This window comes from Plectrocnemia conspersa, unplaced genomic scaffold (genome assembly GCF_051122295.1).
Source record: "Plectrocnemia conspersa isolate PC_06_02 unplaced genomic scaffold, ASM5112229v1 ptg000004l, whole genome shotgun sequence".
NCBI classification, from domain to species: Eukaryota; Metazoa; Arthropoda; class Insecta; order Trichoptera; family Polycentropodidae; genus Plectrocnemia; species Plectrocnemia conspersa.
In genome coordinates this window covers 19,803,201-19,823,217 of record NW_028277168.1, presented here as the reverse complement: position 1 = coordinate 19,823,217, position 20,017 = coordinate 19,803,201, and the positions used below count along the sequence as shown (strand labels likewise).

Below are 20,017 nucleotides of genomic sequence, written 5' to 3'. Positions count from 1 at the left end.
CCGAAATTATCTTATCTATCACATTTATATTATTAGGAGTCGAGATATCAGTTTGTTTTGTAGCGACACGTGGAAATCTTTTTTGTGAAGGGTGGGGGGGGGGGGAAATCGATGAAAGTCACTGCCGTGTCTCATCTCATTGTCTTTTGTTCTTTAGTGTATAAATAAATAATTGCAGAGGCGGCCGTGAATGTTTAAAAATTGTCTAAAAATGTCCGAGTGGGTGTGTGCTCTTCCAAGGTGACGTGGCCCTGGACGAAGGCGTAAATTGAACCGAGCTATTTTGACGTGTATACTTCTGGTCCTCTGTATTGGGTTTCTGAAATGGATATAAAGCTTCTAAGTGGCCGCTAATTAAAGAAAATGTGAGTTTATTAAGATTTCGATTTAAATTTTAACCTTGTTGGTGTGTTAAATTTTAAACGACTGACGAACAATTGCTACTTTTTTTAAATGAATCTTACTTTAATAAATTTACAGTATGATTAGTACACTTGAATGAATAACGCGTGTACACGTTATACAATTTTATATTTATCTTTGTCAAAGCAAAGATCAAAGAACCGTTATCGAAAGACACTCATCATCGCGACATTTGGCAAAGCATCGATCTTTTGTCGATCGGTTCTAAATCAGTCGCGCTCCGAAATAGTGTGTATGACTCAATCAATGAACATGCTATTATTGTAATATGTAGTTAATAATTATTTTATCTGCTTTCAGGTGGTCGATAGGGATTGTAGTGGGCTGCTGGCGGCGCACTACAGACTGGACTCGCAGCCCCATGTGAATCCTCTGCACGAAGTGTTAGTCGGTTCTAAAAAAGTTTACCTAGTGCTACCGCGAGCTCACGGCGATTTGCATTCGCACGTGAGGGCGCGAAAAAGGCTTCGAGAGCCCGAAGCGCGGAGACTCTTCAGACAAATGGCCGAAACTGTGCATAGTTGTCACGAGCACGGAATTGTTCTCAGAGACCTCAAGCTTAGGAAGTTCGTCTTTTCCGATCCCCAAAGGTGAGTTTCTGCCTTACTTATTTATAAATCTTACAGAAATTGTTTCATCACCTGCATTCGAGCTTTCTATGGGGTAATAAATCGTATAGCATATAAATGATATTTGGTAAGCCTTGACCGATGCGTAAAGCGAATCTTCGGCATTTAAAAATATGCCACTTTAAAGTCAAGGATTAAATTTATCGATTGGAGTCCATTCAGTAATTTTGTATTGTTTATGGAGTCTTTAAAAACAACATTTCATTGAGCATTAATGTATCTTAAAGGTTTAAGTACCTACTAATCTGAGCAAAAACTCTCCGTCAAATATGTCTTTTAATACGTTTTCGCAATCTTTTAATACGTCACCAAAAGAACTGCGTGCAGTCGACAGTTAAGGGCTCATTAGATTAATTATCGCGGTTGAACGCATTGTATTTAATATTTTTAAGTGCAGCTTCAGTTGTGTGTCTTACTATGCAACCTTTACATTATTTAAAATTTCGCCGAGCCGTTCTAATTTGGAAATGGCTAAATTTGAATTTCGGTTTAACTCCGTTTTGGCACTCCTCCGATCTAAAATTTTACTGCGATACATCCACGGAAGAATGCAATAGCTATTTTCGATTTATACAATTCATGGGTTGTACCCTATGCACTGCCGATGCAACAATGCGCTTCGACGTAGCGGCTGCGCAACGGTGTAGTTGCAAAACACTTGACTCACAGCTGTGGGAAAATTCTACGACCGGCCGGTGCGTTGCGACACCCTGTTGCGTCTCTTATCGACCCTGAAAATTCGTATATTTTCAACGAATCGATCGAATGATATGCAAGCAAGCACAACAACAATATCTGCCTGACCGTAACCAGATACGACCGCCTCGAAATCCGATCGAAAAGACCGATTAACGACGATCGTTACGACCGATTAACGCAAGCAACTTTTGACCTTCAATTGTCGCGAGATTTGATTGCGATTGCGACATTTATAGTTTATATTTTTTCTAATACATTGTGTACTACACACACACGAAATTCATTCAATTCCGATGTGTAAACATTACCTTACGAGCCATTACCCAACTCTCGCGCTGCCACCGAAGATTACCTAATAGTCTTCCAACGATTTCATTGCCGCAATCGTCGCGTCGCTTCTGCTCGCTATAGTGACCAAAAAAACGAGATGTATCGCCTTGCACAATTGACACAAAGCGGCGGAAATGCCCCGCCTCTGCTTCGAGTCCGTCTCGCACACCCCTTTCTCACGCAGGCTCACCTGCATGTGGGAATCTCGCGAGTTATCGGGGTCAAGGGCATACGATCCATATATCGTAGCTCCTTTATCCCCCTCGCCGCGGATCTAGTTCCGCCGCAAGTTATTCTCCGCCGGCCGGCGACTTTCTCCTCTCGGCGCGTTTTCTCACGAGATCGTCCGACCTCTCCTAATGCCAAGGTCCAAGGTATGTGCATACCCACCCGTCTTGTTTTCCTCGTCGCTCGTCTATCGGCGAAATTCTGGTCTGGCAGCGGTTCAATGCGCGACTGATTGCCAATTCGCCTCGGTCGCCTCTTCCTAGTGTATTTCAAACGGAGCCGATGCCGTTTCGGACTGGACGGTGAAATTTTGTTCTTCTATCGTCTTCCGCCGTGTAAAACGATCACACGTTAATCGTCGATTAAAGCCGGACAGGATTTTTAACGAATCAACGGCAGTTTTCGCGTCTAGATCAATATTCTAGTCAATGAAAATTACAATACATTCGTGAAATACTAATTCTTTTGATTTTTGAAAGTCCACATTTCTAATAATACGATATGTGTACACACCCAGCATAGGAACCGCCATCGTTTCTAAAACGCCGCCTTACAAAATAACTTTACACACAATAGCTTTACATTAGAGTTCTTCCATTATTCACTTAATATATAAATTTATTTTAGATTTTTTTTGGTTCGTTACACTTTATCATCCCCCGAAGCAGCATCTCCGCTCCAATTGTCATTATCACGCTGAATGTCAAGCCGTCATTATCGTGGACCGCGGCGATATCTCAATGTCGCAATAAAGGCATGACAAGCTGTGTTTTCTCAGCTCTAATCGCGCATAGCAATCGTTCAATTGTATGTTTATTGTACAGGCATTAGACAGGGACGTTATTTGGGGGAGGGACAGGTGGGGACATTTGCTCCCCCCCTTGAATTTGGCCAGAAAAATAATGAAATTTTAATGAAATTGAAATATTAAAAAACCACTGCCTGATAAACTTTTGCCTCCCCCCCCCCCTGAAAAAAGCTGAAATAACGCCCCTATCTAAACTAGAAATTATCGGGTTAATTATCTATCCCGAAAATATTTTTAAAAATATCATTTCAGTGAAATCATATCGGAGTACATTTTCATCGATAGATATTTATTTTTACAAGTGAAAATATAATTTATCTGGCATGTACTAGTAAAAGTATATGATTTCAACCTTTCAATGCATATTTATTTTCATGCTATGTATAAATGTTACAGTTAATGTGTATTTTTCGGTAAAGTTATATTTACACTAGTGAAGTGAAGATGCTTGAAAATGTCATGAAAAATTAAACTTAATTTGACACGTGCGAAACGAATATTTGCTGTTCAAACCCAAACCCAACATGACCTAATGCGAGTTCTAAAACTAATTATATTTTTAAAACTTTTATTAGGCCAAAATACAAACTCAGCCAACTCATCTCTCAGGGTAAAATAAACGGAAGAAGAAGTACAGACAGACGCCGCATCTCACATATTGCTCCAGAGTTTTTCTGCTCTTTAACATCATTACATTCTTTTTTAAATATTTTTTGTTTTAAAAATATATAAATATATATTTCTGCACTTCAGCATCATTACAATATGGTTTAAAGATATGATAGAAGTGTATTCAAACAGAATTTTAGTCAATAGTAGAAACGCTCAGTTATCTAGCGTTGATATTAGTTAATATGTTTATATAATCATCTATATTTGGCAAAAAAAATGCTTGGCATTCTTAACATACATCGCCTTATTTCGCTTGGCATTGAAAGGGTTAAAAAGTTTTTCCTCCGCTAACGAAGGCTGCCGTTTTTTATTTCTCTTATTTGAGCATGGCAGTCCTTCGTAGCGCCGACGACAGGTAACCAAATCCCGTTACAGGCATCGTCTCAAATTATTTACATTTTATGTAATAAAAACAAATATTCTTACATTTCGCAACGAAATTCTAAAAATATTTTTCGCCAGAGCACAAACGCTGCGTTGGTTAATTGGCGAAACCTATTGTTTATGATACTTTGTAATAATTATTGTTTGCGTTATCATCGCGAGTTTCGCCGCGTTCTTTAATCATAAAACATCCAAGGTCTCAGCAAAACGCCATTATTTCGTTTTTGGCTCGGATTTGGGTAAGGGGGCCAAGATCTCTACGTTGTGACGTTTTCGTAAAACCTGTCTGCTACTTGCTCGCGGGACCGTAACGCATAATTTCTTGTTGGTTTAGCCAAAAAAAGACGAGCGACCGAGTGAGCCTCTTTTGGCATACAGATTTTAAGCGTTATCTAGATCGTTGCATTTTTTTCTTTGCCGTTATGCGTTGTGGCATATGACATCTTTGCTTTCTTCGAGTCCGTTATCAAAATAAACGCACGACATCTAAATCATTTTTTTTCCAACTTCCGTCTTGATTCGTATCTGGCGTATGGAGTGTCCGACGTGCATCAGACGCGCTTATGTATTTCTAGCGGATGACTGCTAAGCAGCTGCGCTAAATTTTCACGTTGAAAGATGGTTAAAGGAAACGAGATTGACGTCAATCCTGTAGGAATTCGCGGGGTCCGCTCGCATCCACCTTGACCTGACCCCCCGAGAATTTCAAATTAATTCGTAAACTATCGGATAAGTCACGGACCCGGAAGGCGTTCATGACACGAAAACGTGTGCATATCATTTCGGCTGACGTCCGACCGCTTCCATTTGTTGTATTTCGAAATTTGCGTCTCGTTATGCCGACGTGTGAGATATTCTGTATATATTTTTTTTTAAATATGTTTATTTTAATTTGGAATAAGCTACTGTTGGAACACGAGTCGTTCTCACGAAAATCTCGTCCGAATCAAACTTTCTCTTTGTGTATAAAGGGGGTGGGTTTTGTGTGTTCTCGGTGTCGGCTCCCTCTTCTCTTCTTTGAAAGGAATATTTTAAATTGAAAACTTGTTTTAGAACCGGCGCGCTTATAGAATTTTGTTCTAAAATTTTATGATACCGTCGTTTCGACCCGTTTGCATATCTCCAGAGTAGGCACTAGCAAAAATCAGACGTACTCCCATATAACTATGCACTCAAATTATTATTGCATATCAAAAATCTCATTTAATATAATAATTCGCAGGTTCAATTTGTTTATGTCCTTGCTATATATAGGTACTATCTAATATTTTTATTAATTCATTATATTTCGTTTTGGAATTCAATCGATTGAAATTGCTATACTTCAGAGTTAAATGTGAAAATTTCACGAGAGTGAAATATCATTTTTTAATTTTTCATTCGACATCGATGGTTAAAATTCCATTGAAGATATTTGTTTAATCCTTTTTTCGATGAATTGCACATTCCGCAAAAGGCATTGCGTGTTGCGCCAATGAGCTCAGTTTTGGCCTGCGTCATTCTATTGCAATTTGGCTGCACGAAGGTACCTACCCGACAGCTGACGATCAAGATTGTCCGTCAAATTTTTAGTCAAATTTCCCATGCACCCGCGGGAATCGTATTCAAATCGATGCCTCGTGGCCGGCCCTTATGCAAATTGCACGCTTCGATCATGCGACCCTAGACTCCATCCACTCGCCGCTCTATACCGCACACACGAGAAGGGTCCACTCGATTCGAGTTCAAAGGTCCCCGCGAGAGCATGAGAAGCATCTCGAAAGTTTTCCCTTTGACGCGACCTTTGGGAGCTTCTGCTCTCGCGGGGCAAAGGGGAGCGCTCGCACAAAGGGCGGCTAGTTTCAGCACAAAGAAAGTGTTACCTTACAAAGTCTCTCCCGACGCGCGGCACAAAGGGCGCTTCGATTAATATTTATTTTTATTCCGAGGCGCAAAATCAAAACGCGCTTTACTTTTTATTATACACACCCATGAAATATTTTGTGTGAACTAGATTTCGAACGATTTCGATATACGCACGTCGCAGGATGTTACATCTCCGGGCCGGATTTTTAATCTATTCATTGGCCGCCGTGAACAAATCGCTATACGGATGCGAACTTCATTGTTTCATTGAACGATGCATCCTTCCACACGAGCGTATTCGCCGCGGACGTTGCGAAATTATAATTATCATTATAATAACTCAGGCAAAAAATCCCGCACGCAGAATGTTTTAACGCGGCTTTGGTCAAATTTGGAACTTTCTTTAGTCCCGCCGGAAATGCTGATCAATACGACAAATTGTATAATGTATCGCAATGGGGTCCGGATGTTGAGATTTGCGACGGAAATGTAGCACTTTGTGGTGTTTTTCAATAAAACCGGACAATGCACGAAGATGGATGGACCGAAGCGGGTTCCGTGTATTGTTGTGACTAATGCGCGTCAGGTAATTTGTAAAGTGGACGTCGGCGACCCTTTGCGCGCGACAGACGGATTATGTCCTCCGCACCGGAACCGGGTTCATCCTGGGGGTGCGTGTCAAAATTTATTAGTTTACCCATTTGAGACGTTTGGGGATTACTGAAGATGAAACATTGTGATTTACTAAGCTTATTAGGGGCGTTGCTGATTTACGGGTCGAATTGATTGTTTCCGCTTTTTGTGGGGGGTTATTGTGAAGAGATTTCTTTAAGCATTATTTACAGTATAAAAAGTAAATACTTCCTTGAACTGATTATAGTTGCTATAAAAAATACATTGTGTACAAATGCTCTATTAGGTAAAACATTGCGCAACATGAATGTGTAATATTATATATTATTTTCTATCTAAGACTCGTTTAATAATACGTCTCATTAATCCCGTAACCGTTTCAGCTGTCCAATCGCTTCTAACAAACGGACCTAATTAAACACCTGGACGGAGGTAACGCGCGGATTGTTCGCGAGTTATCAAGGTTATCGAAGCGTAAATTGAAAACGTAAAAGCTTCGCTATTAATTTGACTCGCGTACATAATCCGAAGAGATATTGTTATCTGAACCTCGTCGCGTGTCCCACGTGCACGCAACACGTGCCGCCATCTCTCCCGTCTCAGCTTTTCAGTGTTGCACAATGGATCTGGTCACGTGTCGCGCAGGGAAATGCGGTCCGCGTTTGGGACAGGTGTCGTTGCGAAATTACCCTACGACCTACCTGCCCTAGACTCGCCTGAGGGACGAGCTGGTTTCTATGAGGCTGAGCCAGTCTCTAAGCAACGGGGGCTTTGATTCACCCTCTGCAGGTAAATAAAGGAACGTTTCATTGTGATAGGGCTGGCATGGTTTTACCCTTAATTCAAACTTTTAGGAATAATTTCAGATACATTATACGATTAGCATTGCAACATAATGCGGTTGTTTCAAAGTCAAACATACGATTTCACGTGATCAATTAAGAGAAGAATACGGACGCTTTGCGTGTGTGCTGTTGATAGGTCATATAACAAATGATGATTTGCATGCGTATTGAATATATTTATAAACGTAATAAATTAAACAAACAATTATTACAAAACCTAGTTCGTTTTTGCCTTCGGTCGGTCGTTCGCTGTTTTGCAACATCGCTCGCCGTATTGGTCCACGAAGATATCTTCAACGTTCGTTACAGATCATATTCGGGAGATGATGAAAGAAGGCCAGAACGGACGGCGGTCGAGGTGTTGTAATCCCCCGCGGGTTACCCAATTGCCAGTCAGTCGTTCGGTTCGGTTCGGTTCCCCTGCGAGCCAACCGATGTGCTGTTTCGAAACGAGACTTTTTATAGTCAAATCCGGCGCTGGACGTCCGATCCGACGGTCACATTCGTAAACTTGAGCCATTTACCGCTGAAAACTTCCGATTCGAGGGACGGTATGAATTTTGCTCAAATCTAATGCCCAATAATTCGAGTAATAATACCGGTTTCGGCGCGTGTTACGCCATTCTCGGGTTGACAATGAGTCGACTCCCATTGTCAGTTGGCTCACACGAGATGGCGTAACGATGGATAATCGATGTAAATAATTAACACTCGCGCGCACGCGGTTTCGTCGGGCATAATTTTGGGAAAGTCAAGGTTCGACATTCGTAACCCTGATTCATCCCATTCGTGAGGCAGTTGACCCCATGCGTTCCGCGTACCCCCGCAGGGTGGGCCCGATTAACTCGGATGATTCTTCAGTGAGTCACTCAGGATATCGTCCGTCTGGCTGCGCGTCTGATTTTTTTCGCACGTGACTAATGACCGGTCTCGAGAGAGCGGCTCGTATGCGAGTGAACCTTTTCAGATTGTCACTCGACCGCGTAAAAAACGTAAACAAACACGCCCAGAGATGATGCCCGCTCGGTATGGTTGCGATATTTTTTAACGCGTGTTGCAGCAGCGCTATTGCAAAACGCCATCTTTTCGGATTCGAAATAATCTCCGGCTTTTGGACTGGTTTCAAATATTCGTCCGGTCGGTCGCAGAGGCGTTCGAGTACGCTTCAAATTAAATGCTACATTATTCGGTTGACCGTGGCCCGTTGTGCGTGCAGTGATGCAATATTCGCCATGTCGCAATTTAGTGAGAGAGTTCACCGAACTTCCCGGCTTTAGAACAAACACTCGCCGACACAAAATTGACGTACCGTGCTAGATGATGAGCTTGCGGTCTTTTTTTCTAAGCGCAGTTTGCCAATTTTTTTATTATACAAATTTAAATTGAACCAATAAAATATACGTATAACCACAATATTTCCGGCGCTAATACTATCCATCGGTGTTGATTTTTTTTAAATCGTTATGTACACCGATTGCAATACACAACAAAATTGCTAAGCAGAAAGAGCACGTTTATTTTTTGTTCGTCTCAGGAAGCAGCAGCGTACAGCAACAATGGAAGTCAACGACTTCGCCTACGATCAATTTCTTCGGGCGTAGTCGAAGAGTGTTATTGAGTCACGACTCTGCCAGGATAAGCAACCGCGGTAGTCGCGTATATACATCGATAATATCTTTTAACGTAATTTTAAAAGGTGACCTTAATTATCAAACGGACACCTTGCGATAACCGAGACTGTTGCAATTTAACCAAAACGGTCCATTTTGCAATTATCGAGATGTCGAAACGCGCTGCGAGCGTTAGGTTTAATAATAATAATAATAAAAAAATACTAATCAACATTTCGTTCTTTGTACGAATACAGCGCAGAGTGGTCAAGAGGAAGAGTCCACGGCAACGGATATGACCGAGCATCCGTGTCTGGTTTAATGACCAGGCCAAATATATGTACGCGTGTTCGTTCGGTTTCATGGTCTGCATCTCGATTTCCAATCCGGAGAGGAAGTTTGCAGAAGTGCACGAGATGTGCGCCTGATTATAATATTTTATTTTCTGAAAAATGGTATATATATTTGCACTTGCACAACGCTCGCACGTGTTTTTTTCTGTACGGCGTGTCCTCTCGTGGCTCAATAGCGTGATGCAATTGACGTGACGTAATTTTCAATGTAACTCCTTTGCGCGTGCAACCATCGAGAGGCATATGCCTTTTATATTCAATCTCGCGCCGTTATGATATTAATTTTACGAAACGCTATACAAATTGACGGTTTGCACTCGAAAGGGGAGGTACCCATCTTTATCGGAGGACCCTTCCGACGCCCTGTGATGGAGTGCTTCGATGGAACGACTTTCGATATTCGCAAGTCACGCACACATGTGCCCTCCGTGAGTTTTGCAACTCCTTTATGTCCACGTTTAATAGCCAGTCTCCGACGATTTTCGATTAGAGCGCCCCGGGCCCTCAATTTGCAATCGGCCACCGTCGATACGTTCTCCTTCGGCGTTGACTCAATTTATTATTTTCATCTTGCCGTAATTTAGCATTGCCAAACGTTTCCAGGGAGAGATAGATCGGATCGGAGTTGTGCAAAACTGATTTGTGCGCTGCAAAACGCTGCAAAATGTATGCTTTTACCACTGCGCCGCGTTGATCGTTGGTTCTCCGAACTGAATTATGACCAGCCTCGGGCGTGAGGTCGAATCCTGCGAAAATTGCACTGCCTCTTCACGGAAGCCGCTGGGCGTTCTGAGGAGGCAGAAATAAAATAAGTCCAAACGGAGAAGCTTCTGAGTATTTTTACTTGATGATTGTTTTTGTAAATTTGTTTACGCGGAAATAGTAAGCAAACACTTTTATAAACAACGATGATCACCAAAAGTTGTTAATCGAATTTTGAGCTTTTTTTTATATATTATTGTATATAAATGAGAGGAAACACATCTTTCCGGCTCGAACAATCGAAGATAAACTCGAAACGAAATCACTGCACTGACACCGTATATTTTTTGTTCCTCTCGGCCGGTCAATATTTTGCGACTCCGTCTATATTTCTTCTGCTCTGCTGCCGATTTTTTTTCCGCTGCGCGACCGGTTTTAATTGACTTGCAAGTCCATCGTCATGAGGCCAGAGCGCATAATTTCGCCGTAGCCATCGACCGTGATTTTCGGCCCCGTGCTTTAATAATTCCCATAACGATAACCGCGCCGTGTTTTGTTGTTGTTTGTTATTAACGTTTTTTAGCGGTTTTATCTTATCTTGAAGCATAAAAACGACACTTGCTCGGTCACGACGGCGCACAAGTGCCGTTTCGTCAGTGCGGGTAAAAAAGCACTGATATCACTACGTGCGTTTACGTGTACATGTTTATGCTAATGTTCGCCTTTTTTTATCTAATCACCTGTGTCACCTTTGTGGCGAGCGGAGCGTGAAAAATTCGCGAGGTCTCGTGCTCTTCTATGTAATACCATCTCCGACTCGTGAGCGTCGCTCAATTGCATTTGGGATTGTCTGTCTGGTTCAATGCCAGGTCCGCGGATGTTCGTGACCGAGCCGTTTTTTTTGCTCGGAGTAGCGTATCAGTCTTTATTTATTATGATGCTCTTTTCTGCGAGCGAGCTCACGAAAGTCGCGCGAATAATCCTTGGCGAATCGAGGCTCGGCGATTTCGGTAGCAGCGATTTACTGAATCGATTTGACCACGGTTTATGCGCGATTTTTTATGATCATTATACCGATGTGTTATGTTAAATTGAATACGTACATATACACACCTGAGCGGATTGACATTGGAGTGTTCTTGAAGAACCGGCGTTTAGTTTGCATTTGTGCCGGATCTTACGTTGCGCAATGCGCTGCCATTCTGCGTTGAATTTGAGACAAGGTAAACGTTTCCGTATATACTCGAATAGAAAACATCTCGATCGTATTATTTTATAGCGTCACGATAGATCGCTGCGAAACATCTTGCGTACTCATAAAATAAAATTTAAATTAAAAGCAGGTTTTACGTTCTGTCGAAGATGAAGATTGTAATGTAGTTATATTTTATTTTTGTATTACTCGCGCTTTGCGCCTTGTTTTCAGTCGTCGTTACATAAAAGGTAAAATAAAACAGATCTTCATTAAAACCGTACGACATTTCGATCCTTATATGATTCAGTCGCGTGCGATCGACGGGGTGATGAATGCACTTATCCGACGATATGACGAGGCCGCGCCGAACATCTCGTGCGTGTGAGTTACCTTTACTTACCTATGCCGTATGTTTTCCATGAAGTGAGCGCCGGCCACGCGGCACCGCAACCTTCTCGCTAAAATAAATTTCAAGGTTTGACATGATTTCGATTGCGTCACGTCCGAGCGGTTCGGAATCGCGACTGGCAATTCGATCCGAGGAGTCGTGGCCGTGAGCCTGAGCTGGTTGCTCTCTGAATGGAGCACGGCTCGTGCCACAATGCACAATGGGGGTAATTTGAAACAATGTCGACCTCTCGGCCCGCCGTCGGGGAACGCCCGACAGCCTGCCGAGCGTATCCTTTCGATCAGCCTCTAACGAGACGCTAGAACTATGCATCCCAGGTTTTCTGGAATACGTAGACTGTACGCTGTCCGAGGTATTTTACGTTCAAGGCTAACGTCGAGGTGTTCTGGGCCGTTTCAGCGGAGCGTTTAATTAATGGCAGCAAGTTCGTTGCTAAATTGAATTAATAAATTAAACGCCGAGGCTTTAACTTCTTCCTCGGGACGGGTTGTGAATACGTACGTATATCTACGCGTGGGTGTACATATCCAGATGCGATTCAGGGTCGTCTCGTGGCGGTACATACTCTTAAGGGCGGCCGTTCGAGTAACAATACATTGTAATTTATGTATTAATAATAAGTTTAGATCTACGACAAAACAAGTTTTGTGCACCACGCAGTGCAGGTTCTAACGTTTGAAGCGGGTCATTGCTAATATTTATTTATGTTAAAAAATCACTTATGAATAATAAATGCTAAAACAACACGGTAGTAATCGCATACCTTGTAATTCGTAAGACCGACACTTACAGAATCAATTTCTAAGCGAGAGATTTGTCTCGCGTTAAACCGACGATACGGCGAAGCGTTCTTTTTTTCAGTGAGCTCGATTTTTTATTCTGAACACATTCGTGTTGGCTTTTGAAAAACGTTCAGCTTCCTGCTTCCCACACGCGTCGATTTCCTGTGCGAAAAGAAACGAGGAAAATTTAAATGTGAACGTTCTTTCTCTTCGGAATAATATGTTCTCTTTGCCTTTGGGTCCTTGATCCCGCGAATAAAGTTCTACGAGTTTCTCGCTCGCCAGATGGTTCCGCTACTTTATGATGCTCTCTATTATATTCTCTCCCGTTATATCCGGTCTCTTGTTCTTTTAATTCCCCGTTGTTTTTTTTTCAAATATCCGCATCGCGTTTCCGCCTTCTGGCTCGAATCCTCGATTAATCAGATGCCTATGTAGGTTCAGAGGGACGCGTAACGCTAGAAATTATATTTGTATGTTTGATTTTATAAATAACATTGTATGACAAACGGCAGCGTCTCCCACCTGGCCCCTGCCCCGTTTGCGATACGCTTCACCTGGTGGACCCGGAATCTGGTCCCCGAACGTTTGTGTTTTCGAATCCTTTGTCCCTATCATATATGCGTACCAATGGTGTCAGATAAAACCCGAGCACCGAATACATTTTTATACATGGAAAAAATTAAAAAGCAAACGGCGACGCGAGCAGATGTTTGAATTTCGAATGGTTTAAAAACTCCACCTACGATGCTGCGCAACCATTGTGCTATTATTGCTCAAGATTTGGGATAGTCCGAAAAAAATCGGACCTTGTGCAAACACCTTGATTTTCACTGAATGAGTCTAGGTAAAACGAAAAAAAAGAATGCAACCGACTTGCGTTGCCGTTTGTGCGTTTTGCGAATCGGTTAACGCAAGTGGGGATATATCTAACAATGGTCTTTTCTTGTGTTCATCACCTGCGAAATAAGATTTACCTGGCCGCGTCGGACACAAAGATTGTGCATTGTCGTTCTCTTGCATTATTTTGGCCAAGAAGATTTATGGTCATAAACTTCTAGTCGAAGAATGCGGTTTATTGCCTGTTAATAGAGTGGATTTGCTTCATTCAACGGCGAATTGTATAGCATGATTATAGTATTTATGGTGCACGTTATGCACAATGATCATGATTCATTTTGCAATAAACAAACTGAGGTGATCAACCCTGAGTATCCGAAGATCACGTATCGAGTTCCCCGCACGAGAAAGCGGATATATGAAGCGCAGCGTCCGCAATATTAAACGGCACATTATAAGGTCCTTTCGGACGTATCATGCAAAACGCGTGTCTCGAGGAGCTTGCCAAAAATGGCGATATCCCTGGCGTATAGTTTCATCTGATGTCACCTTTCGATCGAGCGCGATAGCATCTGCCGTTCGGGAAGGAAGAACAAAGGATACGCCAGAAGCATGCAGATGACAAACGTTACCAGTCTCACCTGGCCTCTCGGGCGACTCCCACACTTACCCGTATTTTTTTCAGCAGGTAAACATAAACAAGCGACAGCTGACGCCCGAATCTACATTTGGATACGAATCAAAAATCATTTTTGGATCGGTTCCACGTTTCGACACTTCATTCATTCTCGAAAAAAAAAAATTCGCCCGAAAGTCAAGGTGATGATGAAATTTAGCGACCGGCATAGGGTCATATGGCGTCCGCGGGACGTTTACCTGCCCTGCCGCGAACACAATAAAATCCAATGGGTTCTGTTGCATTGCGAAACATCTGCCCTCGATTCCTTTTTACTAACAGCTCTAGGCTGGCTGGATCGTCTCTCCTCAATTTCGACCCGACTGACAATGGCCGTAATTCGCTCGTCTCGCTCTTCGCGGATAGTGGGCGCGCTACCTCTCCCACTTGCTCGTTTTAGGATTTATTGCGTGTCCCTCTTATATTGTTGTGTGTGCACCTTTGGTCCTTTTTTGCTACCTGCTCCTCTTCTTCTCCTGCGATCTCGACATTAAATCAACACAAGGTGCATGCTTCAGATCGAACATCTGCTTTTTTTCGATTATCTCGTGTTTTCTGGGACTTAATATACGAAATCCAACGTCTTTTCTTAAATTTTTATCTCGCATTAAAATCCAACATGATGAAAAGGACTACGGATCGTTCATCAACCGTGGCTTATATTTTTTTGTACTAAAACGCTCGAATTGTTTAGTCAGAATGATCGATGGTTCGGTTTGCTTGCAGTTTACAAAAAATAAAATAAAAATACATTAGTCAATTGTAACACGAGCAACCCATTTACAATTTAAAAATAACAGAACGGCGCCTAGCAATTATACGTTAGAGATAAGCGCATTCTTCGCGATAATATTACTTTACTGATAAAATTCCGGAACTGGCCGACGACGTATGTTTTTTGCCATTTCTGCGTAACAATGTTATGACGCAATTCCGAGATCATTGCCGACGTTTGAGAAATTTGAACTTTTAATATACGGATATTAGTCATTGGGCGTTTTTTGAGTCACTAACCGTTGATCCAAACTTGTGCGATCCTGCCATGCATTGACCGGTCAGACCGAACAGGTAACGATCTTTGTTACCTGTAGCGACCGGCTCATCGTATCGTTTTGCATCGCGAACGGGAAAATCCTCTTGTTAATTCACTGATAATTAAACACGATTAATACGATAGTTTGACACACAATGTCGGGTATGTCCCCTAGTATTGATGATATGAAACATTAAAATTCCCATGGAAAATCTTAGAAGTGATATCACAAAGACCCCCAGGGGGTTCTATCCGAACATTCGCACGTCGCCATCGCTGTATGTGTGTATAATCGTTTTTAGTCAATCGCAACTAGAAATAATACGATTTTAATGATGCTGGCGAGTCAGAATGCGCGATCTGAAAAAAAACATCGTCCATTGTTGTGGAAGATGCTGCTGGTGATACTTCCGCGAAACATGTAAGTACCAGCACACCGGCAGTCAACTTGAAGAACAATAATTATAAACTGACTGCTGTTCAGATACATAATATATATACTGCTATTGTGATGTTGTTAGTACGACAACGTTACGACGCTCACGGTACGATCGCTTAATTAATTTGCACCTTGAACTTCATCTTTCATTATTGCATCGTTTACTTTGATTAGAAACTAATTTTGTGTACTAACTGTTCTTGAACAATGGCCGAGATGGCTAAATTCACGTATACAAACAATGGCGGTCGCGGAAGATAAAAATACCGTTATTGTTTAACTAATTGGTTCGATTCCAGATTGTTATCTGATACAATCAAGGACGTCATTTCAGCTTTTTAAAGCAATAAAATCGTGCAATCAATAGGTGGACGGAAAAAACATTAATATCTTCTCAGAAGTAGAAAATCCACGTCAAAAGCAATTAAATCGTGCTGTCGCCGTCGCAGTGAGTTCCCACGTGACGTGATTTTATTGCTTTTGAAGTGAATTTTTGAAAATAAAAAAATACTTAATATTATTTATACTAATTTGGTGGTGTTTTTTTTATACCACTTAGAAAACCAACTACAGTTTTATTTTTGCGGACTGTGCTAGGAATATTATTATAGAAATTCACACCTTCGTACATAATTCCCCTGGCCGTTCTCGTTTTATTATGCCTAACTATCCTTAAATTGTTTCTATTTCTAGTATTAAATCTATGTACATCTTTATTTATTATTAAATACTTACTATATATGATTACTAAAACATTCATCTTCAATATTTCTTGAACATGTAATTCATCTAAATTATCAATCATACTTCTACAACTAGTAAATCCATTTTTATTTAAGACTAATCTCGTTGCCCTATTTTGTAATTTTTGCAACGTCATTTTATCTAATTTATTAAATATATCTAATATAGTTGCACAATAATTAAAATTGGGCAATATAATACTATGGTTTTTTTTTGTGTTAAACATTTTTCATTTAAGATAATATACATATTTTCCTAGTATTTTTTTAATACGTAATTACGCGTTTCTTAAAATTAATTTTTATATCTACAATTACGCCTGAATATTTTATATTATCAACTATTTCTATAATCGAGTTATCTATAATTATTTTTATATTATTATCTAATATATGTTTATAATTAATAAACATACATTTAGCTTTATTTTTATTTAGTTTAACTACATTATTTTTTACCCATATTTCTTTTAAATTTATTTCGTTATTTAAATTATCTACAACTTTTTTAACATTATTACTTATGCAATATTTTAATGTGTCGTCCGCAAACAGATGTATTTTATATTTTCTTATAATAATTATATCTTTTATATATAATATAAACAGCAAAGGTCCCAATTTAGACCATTGTAGTACACCGTGAGATATTAATTTCTTTTTGATATACGCATAATTTATTTTAACTTTTTGCTTTCTTATAAATAATTATTAAACCGTCGTAAAACTAATTCACTTAATCCGATATTTTCTAATTTTTTCAACATTATACTTCTGTCTATTGTTTAGAAAACTCTCTTGAAATCCAAGAAAACTGCTCCAGTGATTTTGTTTGTTTTGTCCTTGGCTAACAACCTAATGCAGTCTCAGTGGAATATTTTTCTCTCAATCCCGATTGTTGTTCACATAGAATGTTTTGAGAAATAATGAAATCCTTTAATTGTTTGATTACTACTTCTTCCATCACATTTTCTATACAAGGCAGCGTGTTAATTGGTCTCATTTCCTCAACCTTTTTACTATATTTTATTTTAAGTGTATTTCTCCTTCGGAGAGTGTTTTATTTACTAAATAATATAATATATAATAGTTCCTAGTATTTCCCTTTATTTTTTTTATTTATATTTACATCTAATTCATCAGTACTGGTTCCTTTTTTTAATTTACGAATTATGTTGTGAATTTCTTCTAAATATACTGATTTTAATTTTCCGATTAAATTATGATACATAGTATTTTATTAAATGACATGCATTTTTCTGGATACAATGTCAGTTTTTTTATATTTGTACTTATTATATATTCGTTCCTATATTGAGATGGAATAATAAATCATATGATTTAATTAAACTTCGATCCGCTCGCGTTTCTACACAATAGTATTATTATCGCAGAATATAATATAATATATTAATGTTAATTAAGTCGACGGAATCTTTCCAATTTTAGAACACTATGGAAATGCCGTTCGTGTTTCTATATAATTATAATATAATTGGACCGATGATTGATATTATTAATGGAATGAATAATTAATATATTTTTTGAATACACTATGTTTGTACGCATTACACATACGCATGTGTATATGCGCCGGTCGATTGCGAGAAGAATGGCCAGGTCGGGTGGTCCTTTGCTCGATGTTGGGAAATCCTTGGTACAGCCTTAACCCAGTTGCGTTTGTTGGTTGCGCCGCTTAACCTTAACAACTCCGTTGCTGCTTGCTTCTGGCGACACGACACGCGCACCGGATATCCACACGGTTTGCCAATCGGTTTTGTATAGCTGGCCGTCTGTCGTTATTAGCAAAACAAACCGCTTACGAAAAATAGCAGCCGTAATCGCTGGTTACGCACATCCCACCGAGGGTTAAGACGCGCAAGTAGCGCTGTTTGTTCGGATAATAATGTTCCAGTTGCGCAAGTTAGTCGCGATTAGGATAATTCAATATATTTAGTATTGTCGAATTACAATAATCTCGATTATTCAAATAGCGCATTATAAGCGAACCGTTTCTCGTACAAACAATAATCACGCTACGTACTAAGAGATAGCTGTTATCGTTTATTTATGCGCAAAAAGAGCTCATCATATCAATAACATAGATTTCTATTTTGGTTTTAAATAAACGTTTTAGCCACATTATCATACAATTAAACTGGATTCGAATTGAACTCTGATATTTGTTTCGCGCCTAATGGAATACATTATTGCAAATTACGTATGAAACTATGTTCAATGCCTTCGATTATGTTGCTACATATGGCATATTGAGCAATTATTACGATCGCTTTATTTATGTATATATGTTATTAATACAGTCGAATATAATTCATTTTATATTATTAATAATTTTGCAAGTCGCAGTTGTTCAACGCTTAGAAAACAAACCCTATCCATGCGTTTACACACGGGTATGTACATATCGACTTTTTCAACGTCGAGCACCTGTTCTTCGTGGCACAGGTGTATGTGTTTAACTGTTAATCGCTAAGAAATTCTTATCAAATTTTCGCGTGTGTTGACAAAGCGTTTTCGTGAGAATTGAAAAAATATGTAGGTATAATAATGCGATACCTGCCTTGAGATAAGCGCCGAGACTATCTTTGCACACTTGTGTATAAATCAAATGTAATAATATACAACGATAAAGCGCATTTCCCTTGACACATATCCATTATTACGAGACGCATCTTTGCTTAAAAATAAAGTAATCGCCACAGTGAACTTAACTCAAAACAAGGCGCAACTTTTTTGTGTTTTTTAAAACGTATCGATCGAACCGTGACCAAGCCCGCAAAACGTGACGTCATTCACGTAGTTATTAACGTTTTTTGTCAGTCGGCACATAAGAGTGTGAATTAAGAATTTCGATTGACATTTCAACCCTGAGGCGTGTCCGTCGGATTTTTTGTTCCGACGCAACTTCGCGAAGCAAATTCAAGCAAAAAAGTGCAGACGATAATTTTCGATTATTAATATTTATTTGAAAGCTACGTATTGTCATTTATTTGCATCTTTCTGTGGTGGTGGCGGTGGTGGTGGTGGTGGTGATGATGCTGTCTCGGTTGCTGCATATCTTGAGGACATCTTCGGTCATCGCCACGGCTCTGCCCACTCAATGTGCAAATCTTGATTTCGCGCTACTCGGATAAACCCAGCGTCCTCAAGTTCATGTTTATTTATATTTATAATATTGCCGGTTTTTATGTTTTTTGAGAATAAAAAACAGCATTGTGCTGTTTTTGCATATATGGTGCGATCCGTCGAGACACACCTCCCACTTGTAATATATTGTTATAAATTCGCTTCTGTCACAAACTATGGTGTATGTAAATATGAAAAAAATGCACTGTATATAATTCAATACTGCTGAAAAATTTAAACGCGGTCCATCTCCAATAACAATCGATGAGACCCACTGTTCTGGGATACGTTCAAATCAATCGTGCGTTATTTTGAACGCTCGCGTATGCGTGTCGCGTCCTCGTCCTGAGGTCACGTCAACACGCCGAATACGAAAATAAACATTACGGGTCGTCGCGCCCCAGGAAAAACAGGTTGCGAAAACGAGGTGAATAAAATTCCTGTCGGAGAGTGAGACGTGCTTATTTTCGCCCTTTACGTTTTGTGATCGAGTCGAAAACGCCAAATGCAAACAAAATAACCGGGGTCATTTTGATCGGCGGGGCTAGCTTTTGCGGAAGATTTTCTACGTTGCTTATTTTTTGGACCTTTA

The 20,017-nt window shown here is 40.1% G+C and overlaps 1 protein-coding gene across 1 annotated transcript in view; it reads left to right on the top strand.

The window, feature by feature from the left end:
• LOC148236201 (tribbles homolog 2-like) overlaps positions 1-20,017 on the top strand; it is a 47,130-nt gene that overhangs the window by 5,795 nt on the left and 21,318 nt on the right. Inside the window, exon 2 of the mRNA XM_088185179.1 lies at positions 724-1,013. Within this exon, the coding sequence (XP_088041305.1) occupies positions 724-1,013 (290 nt within the window). The remainder of the gene's footprint in view (positions 1-723; positions 1,014-20,017) is intronic.